Source organism: Dromaius novaehollandiae, chromosome 3 (assembly GCF_036370855.1).
Source record: "Dromaius novaehollandiae isolate bDroNov1 chromosome 3, bDroNov1.hap1, whole genome shotgun sequence".
Lineage (NCBI taxonomy): Eukaryota > Metazoa > Chordata > Aves > Casuariiformes > Dromaiidae > Dromaius > Dromaius novaehollandiae.
In genome coordinates, this window is record NC_088100.1 from 83,644,522 (window position 1) to 83,661,091 (window position 16,570).

Consider the following 16,570-nt stretch of genomic DNA (forward strand, 5'->3'; position numbering starts at 1 on the left):
TGTGTGCCTGCGGTGAGGGAGGCTGCTTTCTGCCACCCGAGCCCCGCGCTGGCTGCCACAAGGCTCTGCGCCCAGGACGTGGCTCTCCCCGGGAGGCCTGCTGGGGCTGCCCCCACCACGCAGCCTCCAAGGCGCTCCCTGCTCTTTGTCCCGGCAGATGTGGCTCCACCTTCCTGCTCAAGCACCGGGTGCCTCTCAGGGAGCTCTGGGTGCTGTGCGGGAAGGAGGAGGCGGCGTCCGGGCGGGAAGATGAGGAGGAGGTTTTCGGCCTGAAATGCACCAACAGCCTTGTCCTCGTGTGGCCCGCTGGCCTCTGCGTGGTCACCTTCCGGTGAGTGTTGGGGACACGTGCAGGGCTGGGGGGGTGCAGGGCACCGTGCTCGCCTACTGTCCTCTCTGGGCTTGCTGGGGCTCAGCTCAGGCTGCGGGCAGAGAAAGCAGCGGCCCCGCTTGGGCTTCAGACGCACCCCCAGGCGTGCACAAGCCACGTGCCGCCGCCACGTCCGTGCAGCTCTGCTCAGCCCAGCGACGCTGCGGGGGGACACCGAGCGGGGGCTCCGGTGCCTGGCGGTGTGGAGCGGTGCCCAGCGGGAGAGAGGTGTCCGGGACCTGTGCCTCTCCGCAGCAGGAGGAGCAGCGGGCTCTGAGGCTGCTTCTGCTTCTCGCTGCAGGTCGCGGGAGCTGCAGGAGCGCTGGCTGAGCACCATGCTCAGGTGAGCCCTGCCGGGGAGCTCAGCCTGCCTGCGGCGGCGGCAAGGCTGCGGGCGGTGGAGAGCTGCCGGGGCAGCTGCCCGCAGCAGAGCAGCACTGGAGGTGGGGGAAAGGGAGGGAAGGGACACCCCTGCGCAGGGCAGTTCCTGCCCCGAGCGGCGGCAGCTGCTTCGCCCGGGGGTGGCCAACGGCCACCAGCGCCCTGGAGCCGGCACTGCAGCTCCTTGCGTGTGTGGACGGGGAGCCTGAGCTGCTGCTGCCCGTTTTGCCACGGAAGAGGCCCGGAGGCGGCAGGGTCGGGCGCTGCAGAGCGGTGCTGCCAGCCAGCGCTGCGGGAAGGTCTCCTGTGCCAGGGTGGTGTGGGGGCGCGGGGCTGGTGTCGGGGGAGCCAGCAGAGGGGCTGGCTGTGACTGAGCTCTGCCTTCGTCCCTGCCCTGTGCCCAGGCCAACCGGAGGAGCCCAGGAGACCCGGGTCACCCGACTCACCTCCCTTCGGCGCCTCGTCACGGCCGTCGGCTTCGAGGGTCCCGTAAGTGTGCCGGGGGTTCCCACTGCACCGCGAGCGCCACGGGGCTTTGGGGAGCAGCACCCGCGAGCAGCTGCTCATGGGGCCTCTCTGCTCTCTTGCCCAGACGGCGTCGCTGACCACCCGGACTGTCGAAGCCTGGAATATGGCAGAGGTGAGCAGGGGCTGCCTCTGCCCCGGCCCTTGCTGGGGGCTGGTGGGAGGCATCAGGGTTTCGGGAGGGGACGTGGCAGGGCCCCAAGCCCTGCAGACACCAGCCGCTGCCGCACGGGGCTGCCTGGGAGGAGCTGCCCAGTGCAGGGGCAGCGCACCTGGGAGGGCGTCCTGTGCAGCAGCAGCCTTTGCCACCAGCTGCCCGTCGGGCAGAGCGGCAGGGCCATTTGCGCACCCCAGCGTCTCCCCCGCAGGCGTCTGACGCCCTCGGCTGTTCCCTGCGCCCGCTCACACTTGTCTGCGGGGCTGGAGCACCTCGCTGGCGGCCCTTTCTGCTGTGGGACGGCTCCGTAACCGGCACCCGTTTCTTGCAGGCTGGCAGCAAGCACTGCCCTGACCCAGTCCCATCCGCTGCTGAAGAGGCACTTGGCCACTCGAGTGGTGAGTTTGCAAGAGAAGCTGAGGAGCTGCCTACTTGCCTAGCGCCTGACAGCAGCTGCGAAGCGGGGCCCCTCCGGCCCCTCTGGCCAGCCCTGGGGCAGGGGCACGCTCAGACTGCGCAGCCCAAACTGCTGCCACCACAAGCTGCCCAAGCGACACATCTGCCTTGCAGGGACGCCAGAAACCTCTGCCATGCCCCAAAGCTCTGCACGTGTGCAACACCCCGCAGCTATTGCCGTGCCCGGTGTGTTGCCCCGGTCTGGGAGGGTACAGTCACGAGAAGGTGCAAAAAGCAGCAAAGCGGGTGTGCCCAGAGGGATGGTCCCAGCTTTACAGCTGAGGCTCTTCTGCCCTCAGCAAGCCCTTGGCTGTCTCTCCATTTGCCCCACCGCAGCAGAGTCGCTGTTTCCGCACCCAGCTCTGCTCTTCATTGGGCATCCCCCGGCCCTGCACACACACGACAGGCAGCAGAGCTCTCTGCTCCCACTTCTTTAACCCCATTTCTGCTTTCCTCTGGCTTGCAGCAGTTGGGACTAAGACAAGGAAGAGGCTGGTAGCATGGCCCTTTGCTCGAAGGTGAGCCTTGGCCAATGGGGACAGCCCAGAGCAGCCAGCCCCTGGCCTTGAGAGGCCTCTCTTTGGCCAGCCTCCGGCTACTCTTTGCGCTGAAGAGGAGGCCCTGCCCCAGGCAGTCCAGGTAGGCCAGCCTGGCCATGCAGTTCATGCAGAGCCAGGGATTTCTCTATTTCCCTGAAGAAAGTGATCCAGGGGGAGACTTGGGGACAGACAGGTTAGTCCCAGTGCCATCTGCCTGCCGTGAGAAGTAGATCCAAACCAAGGCAAAGCAGAGGGCGCCGGCCTTGGCCAGGCAAAAACGTGCTCGTGTCCCCAAACAAGTGCTCCCCTGCTAAAGGGCCTTGCTGCACCCCAGGAACTCTTCTGCCACCCCTGCCTGCTTTTCCCTGCAGGATCTGCTGGGCCACCACAGCCCAGAGCCTGAGGCTGCGTGCAGCCCGTGAACCTCTGAGATGTGGCAGCCCAGAGGCAGAAGCCCTAGTGGGAGGCAAGGAAATGCCACATGCGTCTCTGCCCCTCCACTGCCTCCCCTGAAAAGTTACATCAGCGCGCTGCAGAGGAGCCTCTCAGAGCCAGCCCTGTCCTTCCAGGAGCACTCTGGAGGCAGCAGGCAACACCACACGGGCACCAGCCATGCAGGCAGGGTTGCGGTTCAGCAGCAACAGCTGATGTTGGAGAAGGAGGCCCTGGCAAAACCACCTGCCATGCAGCCTGCACCACTCTCAGCAGGCTCTGCACCCACAACATCCTCCGGGTGCTGCCTGGAGAGCTGCTGTCCTGCTTCCCAGTGCCCCTCCATAACCATCCCGGGAGCTGCTGCCATTCCTGCTTGCAGGCCGCAAGAATCGCAAGAAAGAGAAGGAGAGGGAGAAAGAGGAGACGGAGAAAGAGGAGACTGAGCAAGGGCAAGAGAAATTGCAAGAGAAAGAAAAAGGGAAAGAGAAGAAAAGGAGATTAAAGAAATGTAGGGAAAATAAAGGGGGAGGACAAGAAATGGAAAGCAAAGAAATGGCGAGAAAATCCAGAGAAAGCACAGAAATGGACATGAGAAAAGCAAGGGAAAGAAAAGAGAGGGGTGAGAAAAGGAGGGGGGGAAGGAGGAAGGAAAGAAAGTGAAAAGAAAGCAGGGGTGATAAAAAGGGGGAGAAAGGAGTGAGGAGCAAAAAGGAGGAGAAAGAAGGGAGAAGCAAGAGACGGAGAAAAAAATTGGGAGGAGAAGGGGGAGAAAAGGAGAAAAAAAGGAGGGAGAAAAAACAAGCAGCAAAGGAGGACAAATGTGCAGAAAGAAGTGGGAGGAAAGAGGGAGATGAAAGAGGGAAACAGAGGAGAAAAAGGGGGAGAAAAGAGAGGGATAAAATGGGGGAGAAGAAAAGTGGAAGAAAAACGAGGGAGACTAATGGTGCTGAAAAGGGGGAAGAAAAAGGGGAGAGGAAGAAAGGGAGGATTCCCCTCTGTTAACTTAGCAGCTGTTGAGTCCAATTCCCCTTAGTATTTGATCAAGCCAATTAGTTCTTGAAATAAGAAGTAAACCAATTTAAAATCTCTTAAATGGAAAATACTGGTTAAGCTATATTTAGCTGTGCAATCCTCTACCTTATGAACCAAGAAAGTCTTTTATACTGAGGGTTGATTACATAACAAGAAATCCTTATTTTTTTACTTTAGTGTTTTGCATTTGCAAAAAACAAGCTTCTATTGAAAGATAACTATCAGAAACAGCCTTGAATTGATCATGTGTTCTTGAAAACGAAAATTAGTAGGTATAAATGAGTTACTTATCCCATTCACTACCACACCAAGTCTAAGCAAGGGGGCTGGGTCTTGCCTGCATCAAATTTAAAATGAGTCATATAAATCTTTTTCTAACACATTTCTTATAAGTTTTGTTGAAACTTAACAATGTTATGACTCAAATGTCAAATGGTATCTAAAATATTTTTGATGTTTACATCATGCCTCACAATTTTATATATTTCCTGTTTGACAAAATTTTTTATGGTTGAATGCAAAGTGGATATAATGCAAATCAAACATGACCTCTTTTTCTGCCAATGACCTGTTAATATATTTCTTTGACGTCATTAGGAACAAACGAGAAGGTACCCAGTTATCCAAAATGCCAGGATTGGAAGGGAGAGTAAATGATCCAAGAGTCGTGGTACCAGACGTCTTTTCTTCTGCCCACACGCACAGGAATCACCTGCATTCTGCAGTGCAAGAAGTCCATGGTAACACCTATTCTTCTGCCCTCATTCATAGAACAATTCCTTTTTTCCGTAGCAGATTGAAGTCACCGTTAACTTGCTTCAGATGGTATTGCTGTACTGTGTGTAGCCATTTCTGGTTTGCAGCATTCACCTCTTTATCAAGCAGGAAACACTTACCAGTTTTGGGATATCATGTCATCACTCCTTACTTCAAAGGATTTCAGAGCTTCCAAAGTTTCTGGGCTGGTAAGAGCCTTTAGGCTGCAAAATACCTTTGCAGGAAAAGAATAGATTTTGAGGGGATATCTTTTCACCCTCAGTAAAAGTCTTTTGAATATTTCAGTGATTCTTTCCCTATTTCTAGCCATGTTTTTTTCCTTTGTGGAGCTCTTTGCAGACACTGAGATACAGACTGCCTTTTGTTTTTCTGGATAGCTCTTGATATCACCATCTCAAGAAATAGTAAGGGACATATATTAAGGAATATATATGAATATATATATATACATATATGAATATAGATATATGTATACAAAATCTTTCTGATTCAAAATTATGAGACATTGAGGAGGCTTGCTCATCTGGAAGTCCAGAGTTAGATGAAGCCCTATCGTTCTGGGAATGAAAACCTGCAAACCCAGATTCATCACAATTCCTTGTGTCCAGCAATTTTACATAGGTGGCTCTTGCTTAGAAGTTTAGAAAATCTGATGGAGAAGCCTGCTGTGAAGGGTCCATCACAGACAAATCTGTAATACTTCTATCCTCTAGTTTTGTTAATTACTTTCTTGGTTGCTGGTTGTTCAGTTTGTAATCTTAGTTCCATCTGAATGTCCTACTGATATATTTATTTTGGAATATGGCACAGGAATCCCTCTTTTGATGAATTGCATTCTCTTTGCCAGAAGGAGTCTACATTTTCTAGCTACAATTTGGCTTTGTGGTTTTCCAACAGAGTGGCTGTTATAAGAGTTTGTGTAGTATGTTCTGCAAAGCACACAGCTATACCAAGGACATTTATTCCAGCAAGAAGGGTGTGGAAATCATACCTAGGTAGCACAATTATATTCTAGTACATGTACAGTTTTAATAGTTTACCAATGGGGTTATCAGTGGCTTCTTTTTCCTTGACTATCTCAGTCAAGGGTTGTGGCTCTTCTCATTCTTCATTTACTTAACTGGCCCACAGAAGTCAATGGGGGCAAAAAACTCTGGAAAACATCTAGTTGTTTGTTACTGAAGAGTCTGTGGCAGTAAGAATTCCAGAAGTCTCACTTTACACCAAAGTGAGGAATTTGTCAAAGGGACAAAGGCCTTTCTGGCCTCACTGCATAAATGTCCACACCATGGCAGCTGTGGCGGATCTAAACCTCTTCATTGGACTTGTACCCTCCCCCTTTCTTGTACGGCACTCCTTAGGGCTCCTGCAGCCACTGACCAAGCTGGTTTAGGAGCTGAACAAATACAGGACTTATCTGTCAGGTCAGTTTTTGGCAAGATGGCCTCCCTAATCAGCACAGGGTGCAGCTACAGGAGGACTGGTGCACAGGACAGAGCAGAAGGGGGAGGCAGAACCTTTTCTGATCTTTCTGTATGTTGGCAAATGATGGGCAGGATAAAAGTATTTTCACATGATTATGCAATGCCTTAGCCCCTATCAGTTCAGCCACTGTTGTAGGGAGCATGTGCACTTTTAACCTTCTTTGATCACTTAATACAATGCTTTTACTTCCCTCTTCCCCCTGCCTCAGTGACCCATGGTCCTTTCCCCTGTTGCAGCTGCAGTTCCTGAGCTCTGCAAAGTAGCCAGCAGGTCAGTGCTGGCCCATCCTCAGCACAAACCAGATGCCCATTGCATTAGCCAATCTACTACTCCGCCTATAATTAAAGCTCTGTAAATAGGAGGCTTGGGAAAAAAGAAATCCCACCAGTTTTCCTGTGTGTCAGAAGGCTGCATAAAAGTAATTCAGTCTGTAACCTATCTTGGTGCTAGTCCATAGGTCTCATTTCAGGGTATGTTCATGCCACCCATCAATGAACTGGGCAGAAAGAGCAGAGCTGACTGGCATGGAAATGTCCATTCTGGAAGCAATATATCTACAGCAGTACAGCATTCCCCTTGGGCCTAGTATATCTTCCTTTACAGTTCATGCATTGCACTCTGCTGCCTGCTTCTTCCTTGCCAGCTAGTCCTCACTCTGCTATTGTCCATGACACTGCATTTCTCTTTACTAAGCATGGTGTTTTGCACATTTCTTTAGCAAACTTCATCTCCCCCATTTCCTACCGTCTCTCCAAAATGTCAGGACATCTTGAGGTGTGACTCTGCTTGCTCCTGGACTCCAAACACTGGCCAAATATTGTATAGACAATACTCTTTCTTTGCTCTGTCCCTTCTCATAAAGGAGAATATCAGTTACAACTAGGACAGACCTCTTTATGATATCAGTTAGAAAAGTCCTTCCCAGAACAAAGCTTAATCCATGCATCTGTTCTGAACAACAGCACTTTTCCTGAATTTCCGGACATCTGGCTTAGAGACAAGTGCATTGCAAACATTTCTTCAGAATAATTAATTTTCTAAACTAGGAACACAAATATAGAACGTCCATCCAGTATTGAAACTCTCTATCCCTATGAAAGCGCCACTTAGCGCCACCTGCTTTCTTCCTAACTCCACATCTAACATCTTCAGTCCTTTTATTAATCACATCCTAACACAGAGCCAACCTCTGTGAACTTAATGGGAATGCAATCCTGGGACACCTCCATATCTGAATTTCAGCAGGAACTGAGGGAGCCTAGGTAGGTCAGAGAGAGCTCGTGGGGTTCATGAGCCAAGAAGGTGGACCAGCCTGTGGCACATGGGATCACCACTGGGGCCAGTGCGTGGTGCCAGGGCCTCTGCCCATGGCCACAACCTCACGGCATTGGGCTGTCTCCCTGCCCGCAGCCCCCAACAGCAGCCTGTTTGCATGTACCCTCCTCGTATACAGATGTTTGGGGGCTGAGACTCACACCACAAACCCACATCGAACTCATTAGATCAGGGAGGAGAGGGGCCTCTGAGGGGCCTCACCCAGAGCACAGTAGGAGCCTTGCTTGCTGTCTCTGGCTGTGAAGAAGCCAGAGGCACCCCACCATGCGGGTGCTATGACACCCATGCAACATCTACCTTCTGGAATAGACATGAGGCACTCGTTGAAGGCTCACACACATTTTATTAGGTTGCACCAAGCAAGGCCCAGGCTCCAGTGCCAAGCACATGCCTAGGAATTACTCCCCAGTTGCTTGGTGGTGCTGGGAAGATCTCTGCATGGTCCCTCTCTTTCTCCAAAGGCAGGAAGCTTGAGGACAGGTCATCTTTGGAGAACCACTTGCTGTTGGGCTGCTCATCTACTTTTCAGGTCTTGCAGTACACGTCATATTTCATCCTTGCTGCCAGCTTCGTTGCCCTTAGGCAGTCATGAAATTTTCGGTCCATCTCTTCATTCTGAGCTTTAGAGAAACAGTCTCTCCAGTTCCCAACAACCCCTGCATACAGCAAGAAGTAATAAGGATTGAAGGTGGCCACTACTGAGAAAGGATAATAACTCCGCAGACTCACCACCATCATGTGGAAAGGAGCTGCTTTATGCCCCAAGAGGCCTGATTGCCAGGGCAAGGCAAGTCAGCAAGGACAGAGAAACAATGGCTGCAGCCAGGTTGCAGAGAGCACTGCTGGCTGGCTGGCTGCACACCTTTCCTCCTTAGGGGAGCTTTCCAAGGGGGTTTTGTGGTTTTGTTTTCCAAAGGTCTCCTGGAAGCTCCTCTCCTAAGGCAGCAAGGCTCAGGTGGGCCTTTCTCTGCACATCACACTAACCTGGTCTTCTTCTTCTCCAGATCCAGGATCAGCCTCACCACCCAATTGCCCAGGAGAAGGCCATGCCACCACTTGTCCATGAAGAGGAACCATCCAGTGCAAGCAGTGGTGCATAACTGTTTGCATAACCTATGCCAGTGGGTGCTGAATGCTAGCCCCCATCTTCACAACTGCACTTGCTGACTGACCAGGGCTGCCACAGGGAAAAGTAGCAACACAGTTTGCCAAGGGAAGCAATAGCAGAGGACTTTAAGCTGGGATAGCTGAAGCACTTCTGTATGTTTCCCTCTAGTAGCATTAAGCTCCTGCCAACAGCAGAAGCTCATCGTACAAGATGACCAGGAGAGACCTCATCTGTGCCTGTGCTTCCCCACCAGCCCAGTGGGCTCATGGCTAAGTGACAGGGACTAATTAGAAAGACTTATAAGGCAGTTTCTTCACTTGCAGACACTTACCCCTCCGGAAGAGCATATCCCCAATTTTACTGTGGGTTTCCTTGGAATTCTCTTTCATGGCTTGGAAGCTGGTCTTCTTCACAATTTTGGCAAAATCTTCCTCACTGAGGGAGAATTCAAAGAAGGCAGCAATCTTCTTCATTCCCACTGTCTGGTTCTGGCCAAAGTAACGAAGCACAGGGGTGAAACCAAAAGGTTCAGCACCTTGCCTCTGGTACCTAGCCAGCTCTTGCTGGAAAGCCTGACAGAAGAGGGCTTCCTCCCACAGCATCACCCAGGAATTGTAACTGCACCAGAAATGATTGCTTCTGAGGAGAGGCAAAGCTCCTCTTCTCCTACCCCATGGACCTCCCATAGGCGTAAGAGAACAGCTCAGAAAGGCTTGCTCTCCTCATGGGGCACATATGTTTGACCCAAGGCTTTCTTCCTCCCCATAGCCATATGTATCAGGGGGGCAGCACAGGGTGTGCATGAAGAAAGAGCTGGGCAAGACACCCCATCTGTTTCAGTTCCTCGTAGCTTATCACCATGATCTTCTCGTTGTCGATATACTTATTCCATTCCACTAAATGGTCAAAGTAGGATCCACAACCCACTGTGGACAAAAGCAAGAGTCATAGCCATGCAGGGTGAAGGCCCCCCACCCCCCCAAAGAAAGGGCCCTTTCCCAACCAGGAGAGTTAGCCTAGACATCTCTCTAAGAGGGGCACCAGGATCATGAAATGAGGAGCAGAGCAACAGCTCTGTTCTTCTGGCTGAGATCTACATGGGATGCCCTGAGCTCTGGCTGTTAGGTAGCACTGAACCGCACAGTGCCCTGGGAGATGCTTGGGAAGGGATTCTGGACTGCAATTCCCAGGCCCAGGGTGCCAGGTCCACCCTGAGGTGGAGGAGAATGTCTGAGGGAGGAAGGGAACATACATCTCCCATTCAGGAAAGCTGTGAAGAACTCATCCCAGGAGGTGAAGGAGGGCAACATGGGCAAATTATTGCTGAAGTGGTAGTAGGAGACAGCTGTGTCTTTCGTGTTCCGAACCAGCACAAGGATCTGGCAAAAGAAAACACATGATTTGATTGGGATTTGATGACTGGGCAAAACACTAAGTTCCCAATAAGTCACATAGCTATGAATACCCACTCACATTGTGTGGTGTGAGCAATGCTGGTCTAATTCATTCTCCTGAGCGAGAAAGGAGAGCCTTGGCAGGCTGCTTACTTCTAATGTGAGCATCAGGCTGCCCACAAGAAACTTTTCAGCAATGCCCTTGGGACACACCTCTGAGCTCACTCCAATCAAGAGAAATGACCTCATGTGCTACTGATCAAGAGACACATGAGCAGGCTGAGGGTGCACCCATGCTTCTCGCTGCACCGATCCTATTGAAGAGGGCCTTAGCCCCAGCCTGTGGTGGGCTTTACACCAGTACCTGACTCTTAAGAGGCAGGCTAAGGCCCTGCTCAGTTTCCCAACACAAATCTGGAAGCACTTTTCCATGGAGATCTGAGGGGGGCAGTGACATCTAGCTGCAAGCACAGTGACAGTACCCTCTTGAGCCAGCACCACGGCTGCTGAGAGAGGACGTGTGTTCACGGCCTCCACACACAGCACGCTGCCCCTTCGCCTTTGGAAATGCCCCTGAGCATTGAACAGCCCAGGTGGAGCTAAAGGAAACACATTTCACACAGGCAGTAGAAAGCTAAGTTGGGGTGGAAATGCTCTTGCAGTGTGATGTGGAGAGAGTCTCCTTAGCCTTGCTTTCCTAAAAGGACCTTGGCAGGAGATGAGGTGGGAGATGGGTTATTATAATTCTTCTGGAAGGCAGTTTCTTCATTCTCTTTAAAGCAAGTGGAAAGAAAAAGGACAGAAGTCTCTTATTCAGTGGAAGTGTGCCATTTCAGGAATCATGGGTAATGGGGAAATGTGAGACCAGAGAAGAAGGATCCTATCCTTCGGAAAATCTACAGGGACACATTGGAGGGGTAGGCTTCTGCCAGCCTCTGCCACAGACCATCACTTCACAGGCGATGGGCCTGAGGACACGACACCCATGAGAGTTCTTACTCATTCAACCTGTTTGGTCCAGGTCTGCAGGCCCCTGTGGCATTTCAGCATTGTCTGTGCTCTGAGGCCCTGGGGATGGGACACGAGGGGCAACAGGACACACTACTTGTGCTGACTCTAGCACTTTTTATGGCTGTAGATCCTGTGCATCATCTCTGAGATCACTCATGGTCTTTCAGCTATTTCTACTTTTAATAGGAAATTTGACAATATCCAGTCTCTGCCAACCTCAACATTCCCAGGATTTCCAAATTCTAGACGTGGGAATATCTGTAGCTCCTTTTCAATATTTATTCTCTCTTTCATTTCTTCTTCTGTATATTTGGCATCTGCTGATTCCAATTCCCTCACAATTTTGTTGAGCCAGTTTGTACCTGAAATGATAAAGACACATGCTGACCTGTTCCTGTTTACAGCCTTGTTACAGTCAACAGAGTTTGACCTCACACCTTGCCCCCAGCTAGGTTTATGTAATTGGCAGGAGAAGGCATCATTGAGCAAACCACCAGACCGCCAAGCTCTTCACAGCCTTTGCACCAGTCTCAGCTCTCTCGGGCTCTGTAACCTGGCACAGCTTCCATATGAGGTGCTGGGCTTCATAAGCCAACCTCAACTCACATCTAACATCTTCAGGGATGTGTAGGTGGTACCTTACATCTTCACACCATTTCTGGCTGTGCACAGCTCAGCAGACTGCACACAAAGTGAGTATGATAAGGATCAACAGCTCCTCTTTTTCTGCAAATGACCTGTATACATATTTCTCTGAAGGGATTAGGAACAAACATGAAGGAATGCAAAACGCCCATATTGAAGGGGAGAGGAAATAGCTAAGAGTCCTGGTGCTAGACATACCTTCCGTCCAGCCAGATGCACAGGAATCACCTGTGTTCTGCAATGCAAGAAGTCTATGGAAACAATCATACTTCTGCCCTTGCAGCAAGAAGGCTAACCATATACTTTCCTGTTTTAGTAAGAGTATAGTCAGAAAATCAAGGGAATTATCCTGCTTTACCTAGCACTGGTGAGGCCAACACTGGAATATTTGAGCAGTTCAGTGCAAGAGATATCAGCCGTCTGGAGAGAGTCCAGCTGAGAGCCACTGAAATCACTGGGAGCTGGAGCAACTGAAGTATATGGAAAGGCTAGGCTTGTTCAGGCTGGAGAAAAAAGAAAAAAAAAGAAAAAAAAGCCGAAGGAGATCTTACTGGAGTCTTCCACTACCTTCAGGGAGGTCATTGAGAAGACAGAGCCAAACTCTTCTCAGAGTTGCTCAGGAAATGACAAATGGAAAATATTACAGACTGTAGCAAAGGGAAGTCTGACCGCATAAAAGTTAAGAAACAAAGCACTACAGAGGGAAAACTTTGCTATAGGTTTCCAGTGAGATCTGTACCCTCAAAGTTTTGAAACTGTGCTGGACAAAGCCTTGAGCAACCAGACATAACTTTGAAGTTACCCCTGCTTTGAACAGGAGGTTGGATTACATGACCTCTAGAGGCGCTTTATAATCTAATTTTCTGATCCTATAAACTCCTCAGCAGATTAACATCACTATAAGCTTTCTTCAGGTATAACTGCTGTGTTAAATGATGGCACACACTTCTGGATTGCAGCACTGTGTATTGACTCTTTATCAAGCAAGCAGCACTCACCTGTTTTAGGATAGCCTATGAGAATCACATCATCGCTCCTGGCTTCAAAGGACTTCAGAGCTTCCAAAGTTTCTGGGCTGGTAAGAGTAGCAAGGAGCAAAATGCCTTTGTAAGAAAACTGCAGATCTTCTGGGGCCATTTTTTCACTCTCTGAAAAAGCCTTTTCCACTATTTCAATGACTCTTTCTCTACTTCTAGTCATTTTTGTATCCCTGTGGAACTCCTTGCAAACAAACTGAGAGTAAGGCTGTCTTTCTGCGATCCAGAAGGACTTTGTACTGCAAATAATGAAATCGTAAAGGGCATTCACTCAGGAATGAAAACACAGGTTACTGATTAACTCCATTTGTGCTCTGTTAACTCACTTTGAAATTATGGTACTGGAGACTGGCGGTAGAGACAAGGAGTTTCCAGTGTAGCTGATGGCAGCAACAGTAGTCTCTTTTCTACAAAGCACTGCTATTGTGACGACAACTGTGACATTACTGCTGGCATTCAGAATGTTGAATGAAACTCAAGAAAGAGCTATAAAGTATATTGCCTAAAATGTTTTTCACTAATGAGCTATGCAGTGCAATGCAGTGCAAACTAGACAACTAGAACAGTGATCTCAACCTTTTTTTACTATTGACTCCACTAGTGGATTCATTTCCAAGGTTGCAGCTTTCTTCCAGGTGCTGAATCTTTCCTGCAGTCAAAATTTTACTTGACTCAATCATTTCAACATCATCACCTCAGAAGGCCTCTCCAGAGCTAAGCACAAGTACCATTTAAGGCTTACCTTTCATGATTAAGTAGTTATATTTGGGACATTATACTTCTCCAAATCCTATAGGAAGGTTACTTTCATGTTAAGCTTTAAGACTCAGATTCTCCATTAACTTGAAGCAAAGTCCATCCATATGATTTGAGTTCTGTTCCTCTCTGCACCTGCCTGTGGTTTAATCTTTGGGCTAAATTGTTCTTGAGAGGGTTATTAGTACCCCGGTTGATGCCTTTTCAGAAGATAATGAGTACTAAGATGGGTAAACAGGCATCGCAACGGGTTAATTCATTGTATCCCAACATATATAGAGAGAGAGACTTGCAATACAGGAAGGCTGAATTACCCTGTGAAGGGGGGCTCTCACTCTTTCACTCTTTTTCACCTTTAAATACAATATGGGCCTCATTCACCACACCAAATGTAAGGAGAGGTCTGCACTGCTGTGCATCACATCCTTACCTTTTCCTTCATAAAGGGATGTTAGGCACTTAGTAACCACATACCCAAGCTTAATTAACCAACCAGTGCCTGGAGGGTGCTGGGAGGCCCATTCCCAGTGTTGTCTGCCCAGGAGCCCGATGCTCGGGCTAAGCGGGTGACCCAGCAGGGAGGCTGTGCAGCTGTGGCACAACTCACATGGTCCCCAGGGAAAACACTGAGTTGTTCAATTCATCTGCATGAAAATCTGCCTTGGAGTGGAAATGCTGTTAGCAGGAGTAGGTACAGTATAACACAAAGAGAAGACTCGTCTTAGCCTTGCTTTGGAAAAAGGACAGGGGCAGGAGATAAAGTGGGAGATCCATTAGTATAATATAATTCTTCTGGAGGCAGTTTCTTCATCTTTAAAGCAAGTGAATAGGAATACAGTGTAAGTCTCCTATTCAGTGGAAAGGTACCATTTCAGGAATCATAGGTAAAAAGAAAAGATTAGATGGGAGAAGAGTATTCTATTTTTCTTTTCTTGGACAGGTGGCCCTTTCCTTCTCTCTTTCCTACTCCCTTACCCCACTGAATGCATGGGCCCATAGAGTGCCTCTGATGGAGAAGCAGCACCTGAGATTTACTGCTCTGAATAGCTCTGTCCTTCAAGGGGAGAGCATAAGGGCTGAAGGTGATTGAACCCATGGTCCTGGGATAACACTGGAGAGGCTAGACTGCAGGAACAGCTTGTTGGCTCTTTTTCCATCAAATTTGCAAGGACATGTGTACAGTTCACATGAAGTTAGGCATACCCAAACTAGTTTTAATCTAGCTGGTTCAATAGCTTGGAACTGAGTTGCTACGAGGCAGTATTATTATCTGACGAATTACCGGAGAGCTTGCATTTCCCCTGTCAGCACTGTAGCACCCAGTCTTCACAGCAGTTGTTCCCAAAGCCAGGAAGATTCAGTCACCACTGCTGACAAAATCTCTCATCCAAAAGTACTGCAAGGGTCAGAATTTAGGAGCTAACACAGGGATACCTGTAACAGTTCTTGAAGATCAACCACCTCCCTTCTTGACTAACATAAATGTGCTCCTTACAACTGGCATTTCTGTAAGAGAGTCCTGCTTGCATACTGCCACCATTACTTTATCAGCCTGCCCTTACAAAAAGAATCATTTTGTACAGTTTTTGTGGTACTAAATCCTCTGGTGTTATCCAGCATATTTTTCTTGCCATAAACCAACCCTCAGCCTCTGGGGTCTTCTGCTGACCAGCTGTTCCTGTTATGAGCCCTCTTACTAGCCCTTCAAAATGATGTCAGCTGTTGAGGATGTGGGTGATATATCATAAGGTTGTTCACTGTCGTGAGCAAGAGGAATGAATGAGATCCGGTTTTAAAAAGCGCTTTTCTAGAGGCAAGGGCCCTACCATCTGATATTTCTCATATTTCATGGTCCACTAAATTGCCCATTACATTACCATTTACCTCTGAAAAGTTCCCTGGAACCATCACAACACACATTTTAACACCTTCTTCTGACACATTTAATTTATAGATAACTGATAACACAAAAAATCCTCAGAGGAGAGTTTCACTCAGAATAACTTATATTCACACTGGGGACTTAAGAAGGATGCTGACTGAGTCAGATACCTTCTGTTCAAAGCCTGGGGGGCCTGGAAAGCCTCACTGCAAGTGAAGGCTCTCTTGCAGGACCTGTGTCTAAAAACCCAAAAGCTGCCATGAAATCACAGTGGGATTCAACCAGTGAGAATGAAGAATGTAACTCTAATACTCATGGTGGATCTAACTGGGGGAAAAAAATCACAAAATGAAGGCAGACTTGACAGAGTCTTGCCTGCTTCTTGAACTGAAGTGTCTAGTGGCAACGATCTGATTAATTCAAGAAAAATTTACACAAACAATGTTCATGGTTTTCTTGAGTAGGGGATCAGTAAGAACATGGAAAGCTAATCTACTGCTTTCCAAAATGCCTCAAAATTTAGACTGGGAAGGGACTTAAACTGATTTTCTTGTCCTCCCCCTGTACTGCTGAAGTATCAAGTATGCTTATGTTATCTCTGCAGATTCCTGCCTAACATCTCTGCTTGCTTTAACTTTTCTACAGCCTCCCTAGGCACTATGGTCCAGTTTAGGATGACCTGCAACCGTAAACTGCAATAATTACTGCCTGTGTCTTACATGTGATCCCTTTATTACTCTAGATCAAGATAGAATTTGACCTTTGTTTTTTTCCTTTTCAGTGCCCTCACCATGTTAACCCTTGCTGAGTGTGATTCCTCAGATCTTTTTCTGCACACTGCTGCTTGACTGGTTTGTACTTGTGCCTTTGGTTTCTCTTTCCTAAATGGAGCATTTTACACTTACCTTTACTGAACTTCATGACTTCCAACCTTCTTTTCCATTTGTTGTGTTATTTTGAATTATATGCCCATTTTCCCCTGTATTTACAGCCCTCTGTTCTGATTCCCCAACCTAAATATCAGTCATGTATCATACACTATGTAGATGTTATTCTGTCTACCAGGACATTAAGAAAATGCTGAATATGACCAGGACCCGCCACTAAAGAATATTTATTGGATTTTCCTCCCAGTTCTGCAATGATCCAGTACATGCAGTTGGACCATGAGTGCACTATTGCAACCAGTTTCATAAGAGCTGTGTAAATAAGTGGATACCAAATTTTCCTGCTGGTCACCCTGGT

General features: G+C 48.8%; 1 protein-coding gene and 1 long non-coding RNA gene across 2 annotated transcripts; one reads left to right on the forward strand and one right to left on the reverse strand.

Moving 5' to 3' along the window:
- The first annotated feature begins 249 nt into the window (after positions 1-249).
- Positions 250-1,382, forward strand: LOC135327708 (uncharacterized). The gene is made up of 3 exons (XR_010388096.1): positions 250-331; positions 1,156-1,240; positions 1,344-1,382. It is a non-coding gene; the product is annotated as an uncharacterized LOC135327708 (long non-coding RNA).
- A 6,439-nt stretch (positions 1,383-7,821) lies between these two features.
- LOC112993505 (sulfotransferase 6B1-like) lies at positions 7,822-12,921 on the reverse strand. Its single transcript, XM_064509310.1, is given in 7 exon segments — positions 7,822-8,148; positions 8,932-9,082; positions 9,393-9,526; positions 9,853-9,981; positions 10,679-10,766; positions 11,222-11,367; positions 12,649-12,921. Coding segments are annotated over 7 exon segments (981 nt in total). The 5' UTR covers positions 12,851-12,921; the 3' UTR covers positions 7,822-8,017.
- Positions 12,922-16,570: the final 3,649 nt, after the last annotated feature.